General features: G+C 40.8%; 1 protein-coding gene across 1 annotated transcript; it reads left to right on the top strand.

Annotated features, from left to right (window-relative positions):
* Nucleotides 1-131: 131 nt before the first annotated feature.
* Nucleotides 132-3,184, top strand: LOC101845384 (integrator complex subunit 9-like). Its single transcript, XM_005113536.2, has 3 exons — nt 132-215; nt 2,035-2,155; nt 3,077-3,184. The coding sequence occupies exons 1-3, from the start codon at nt 136-138 to the stop codon at nt 3,182-3,184; spliced, it is 309 nt and encodes a 102-aa protein (XP_005113593.2). The 5' UTR covers nt 132-135.
* The last annotated feature ends 23 nt before the right edge of the window (nt 3,185-3,207 follow it).

The following is a 3,207-nucleotide window of genomic DNA, read 5'->3' as shown; positions in this document are numbered from 1 at the left end:
CACTCTCTCTCTCTCTCTCTCTCTCTCTACCTCTCTCTCTCTATATATATATATATATATCTCTCTCTCTCTCTCTCCCTCCCTCCCTCCCCCCTCCTCATCACTACTTTTACTTTTTCCTTTGACAGACAATACATGGAAGAACTGGTCAAGTATGTGGAGAGGAATCCCAAATCTGCCGTGGCCTCAAAGTGGAAGCAAGAGAATATCATCAAGTGAGGTTTCTTCTACTATTTTCTATAGCATAGGTATAATATTCAACTTCCACAGGTATTTCAAAGAAATTGTACAGATGGGGGATGGGAAAAGAAAACGGGATAAAGTTAATAGGCAGGGGATTGAAAGCCTTTGAGCAGAGAGATGAGCAGTAGTGGTGGGCATTGCGATATATCGATATATTTGTACATCGATACCGTATTGAAGCAGTGAGAAAAGTATTGATATTTCGATATTTTGATATGCCCCCACCCCCCTCAAGAGAGAGAGAGAGAGAGAGTGAGAGAGAGAGATATGTATATCTACTAGGATACCTCACTGACTTTACGCTTTCCCCACAATATAACACACAAAATGTTTTCAAAATAATATATTTAAAAATGGAAGACAGCTTTGTTTTGCGCGTCGATACTTTATCAACCCGACTCGTTAATTATCTATATATTTGATGGCGAATTTCAATTTATCTATAATTATTTTGTAATATAAAAAAATATTGATATATCGATATTCCTTGTGAAAAAATATTGATATGGTATCAAATTTGATATTGCTGATATCGCACATCACTAATGAGCAGCAGAAAGTGGAAATGGAAGCAGATGACAGAACATACTTAAAGAGCAGGGAAGGAGGTTAAAGGGAAATTATTATTAGAGAGAAGAAAATTGTTGACCACCGTCAGGTTTGAAACCCAGGACCTGTTGAATGAGAGATGAACACTGTGCCTCTCGACCCCGAGAGGCCTCATTTACTGTAAAAGTAAAGTAAAGTTGTTCCCGCATCCGATCCGGACATTGGGGATTCCCTTGTTAGTGAGACAACTTCCTGGGCCTTCGGCATATTGTGGTAGGGTGGCCAGTTCCTTTCCACGCCGTCTTTTCATCCCCAACTTGAAGTCAGGTACCCATGACTGCTGGGTGGGCAGGAGGGGGCGAAAAAATCTGTGTCTGAACCGAGGCTCGAACCAGGACTTTCTGCTTTGAAGACGTGCGCACTAACCTCTCTGCCACCGCACCCTCATCTCATTTACTGTTCTTGCTCTTTTCTTCATGAAGTTCTAATTGTGAAGCGTGCTGACAAAATGAGTTGCTTCTCGGATTTGAGCCCTATGGAAATAGATACATCACGCTTGTCTTATCGGTGAATTTTTCTAAAATTTGTCACACCTTGTCCACAAGGTTGGGGTCACTACAGTCGGAACATGCCCATCTCTGTTTTTACAATTTATAAGTATGAAATAATAAAAGGCATGTTATACTCAAAGGATATGATATCAATAGTAAATCTACACAATTGACCCGTATGTCGATTTTTGGCCAATATCTCCGTTTGTGGATTGCGAGAAGTAACTCATTTTGTCAGCACACCTCACAGTTGTGTCACAATGCGGTGTAATCAGGCACTCGTCAGTTTTTGGACATGTGGAGTTATTGGTATTATTATCTGAAAGCTTATTCATTTACCTTGCTTTCTGGGGGAAAAAATAACCTATGTGTCTTGAACAGAGGTCGAGATATTTACCATTGAAGGAGGTGGGGGTGGCCTGGTCTCCGAGGTAAAATTAGCGAGAGAATGGCTGCCAAACTTTGGTAATATCTATAGCTTGAGAGTCCTTGAAAACTGAAAATGTACATATTTTGTGCCATTAATCAACGTCTTTCAGTCAAATTCACATGGAAATGTGTTTTTATATGGAGATAAAATAATTTTTGGTAAAAAAATATCCAAACGTTAGGAAAAAATACTTTTTTCTTTGAATTCAATATTTTGACGAGTGCCTGATTTGGCCACGATGCCTCACAATTGCGTTTCCAGAAGCCTGCCTGCACCTTTGAGAGACGCCATCAACCCTAGACAGTGGCGCAAGTTGTATACCCTTCATGACATCAACTCGGCCCTCTCCAAAGTGCAGCTTGTTGGCTTCAGTCAGAAAGTGGTCAGTACAAACCATACACTGTGCACATATTTCTTTGAGGAATTTGGCTTTTACTCTCTCTCTCTCTCTCTTTCTCTCTCTCTCCCGCACCCTCTCTCCCCCCTCTCTCTCTCTCTCTCTCTCTCTCTCTCTCTCTCCCCCGCACCCTCTCACTCTCTCTCCCGCACCCTCTCACTCTCTCACTCTCTCTCTCTGTGCTTTGGTATTTTTACATGAAGAATGTATCGCAGTTGAAAGCTAGGTGAAAGTTTACAAGACTTTTAATAAACAATTTTGTCAATTTTCTGGATAAATCTGGATTTTTTAAATTGTCTGGATTTTGCACTTGATAAAAAAAATCAGGATTTCTGAAATTGGCTGGAATTTTTCACTTTTTATAAAAATGTATAAGACACTGTCAACCCTGAATTTTGAATCCATACTCGTAGGCCTATGTCTCCACAGGGTTCGAAATGTTCAGGGTTATTATTCGAAGCCAATTGGCACCTCTCGTTATTATTCACACTTAACCCATGGGGCGGTGCTACTGACTGAAGTGTCTTTAGGCCATTTCCAAAGGGGGAACATTAACATGTTCTTTTGCACAGTAGAATTGTAAATGGGCTGATTCATCAATTTCATGCTTATAACTGTGCCTGTTCTACAACAGGGAACTGCTGCTTTTTCTTTCCTACTCTTGATTTCAACAATGTCCTCTACTTCTTTTGTTTGTTTGTCACACTCGCTTTTTCCGGGGTTCCTTGATAGTCGAAGCAGACTTTATGCTGTTAAAGCGAGAGAGGTGAGCAGAGTAAGCATGATACACTGTATAGATTTCTCTGTTGACATCCACCCCTTGGAACTCATTTGACCTTATGCAGTTTTGAGTGCCGTAAAAACTCTACTAAAACTAAAACTACTCACGTTTCATATCCTCCACAGGACATCTTTGGCTCCCTCACAGTGACCCCCGCCAGTTCCGGCTGCTGTATTGGCAGTTGTAACTGGATCATCCAGTCCACGTTTGAGAAGGTAGTGCAGAGAATATAAGTTCGTTTTTGTTAACTCTTTAA

Source organism: Aplysia californica, unplaced genomic scaffold (assembly GCF_000002075.1).
Source record: "Aplysia californica isolate F4 #8 unplaced genomic scaffold, AplCal3.0 scaffold03227, whole genome shotgun sequence".
Lineage (NCBI taxonomy): Eukaryota > Metazoa > Mollusca > Gastropoda > Aplysiida > Aplysiidae > Aplysia > Aplysia californica.
Note: the sequence above shows the minus strand (reverse complement) of the source record. Positions and strands in the feature narration are given on the sequence as shown.

Bases quoted from the DNA above. Each gene is read 5' to 3' on its own strand.
- LOC101845384 (XM_005113536.2), top strand. From the start codon at position 136: ATGGAAGAACTGGTCAAGTATGTGGAGAGGAATCCCAAATCTGCCGTG. The intron at 216-2,034 runs GTGAGGTTTCTT...TTGCGTTTCCAG, and splicing joins AAGCAAGAGAATATCATCAA to AAGCCTGCCTGCACCTTTGA. The intron at 2,156-3,076 runs GTCAGTACAAAC...TATCCTCCACAG, and splicing joins TTGGCTTCAGTCAGAAAGTG to GACATCTTTGGCTCCCTCAC.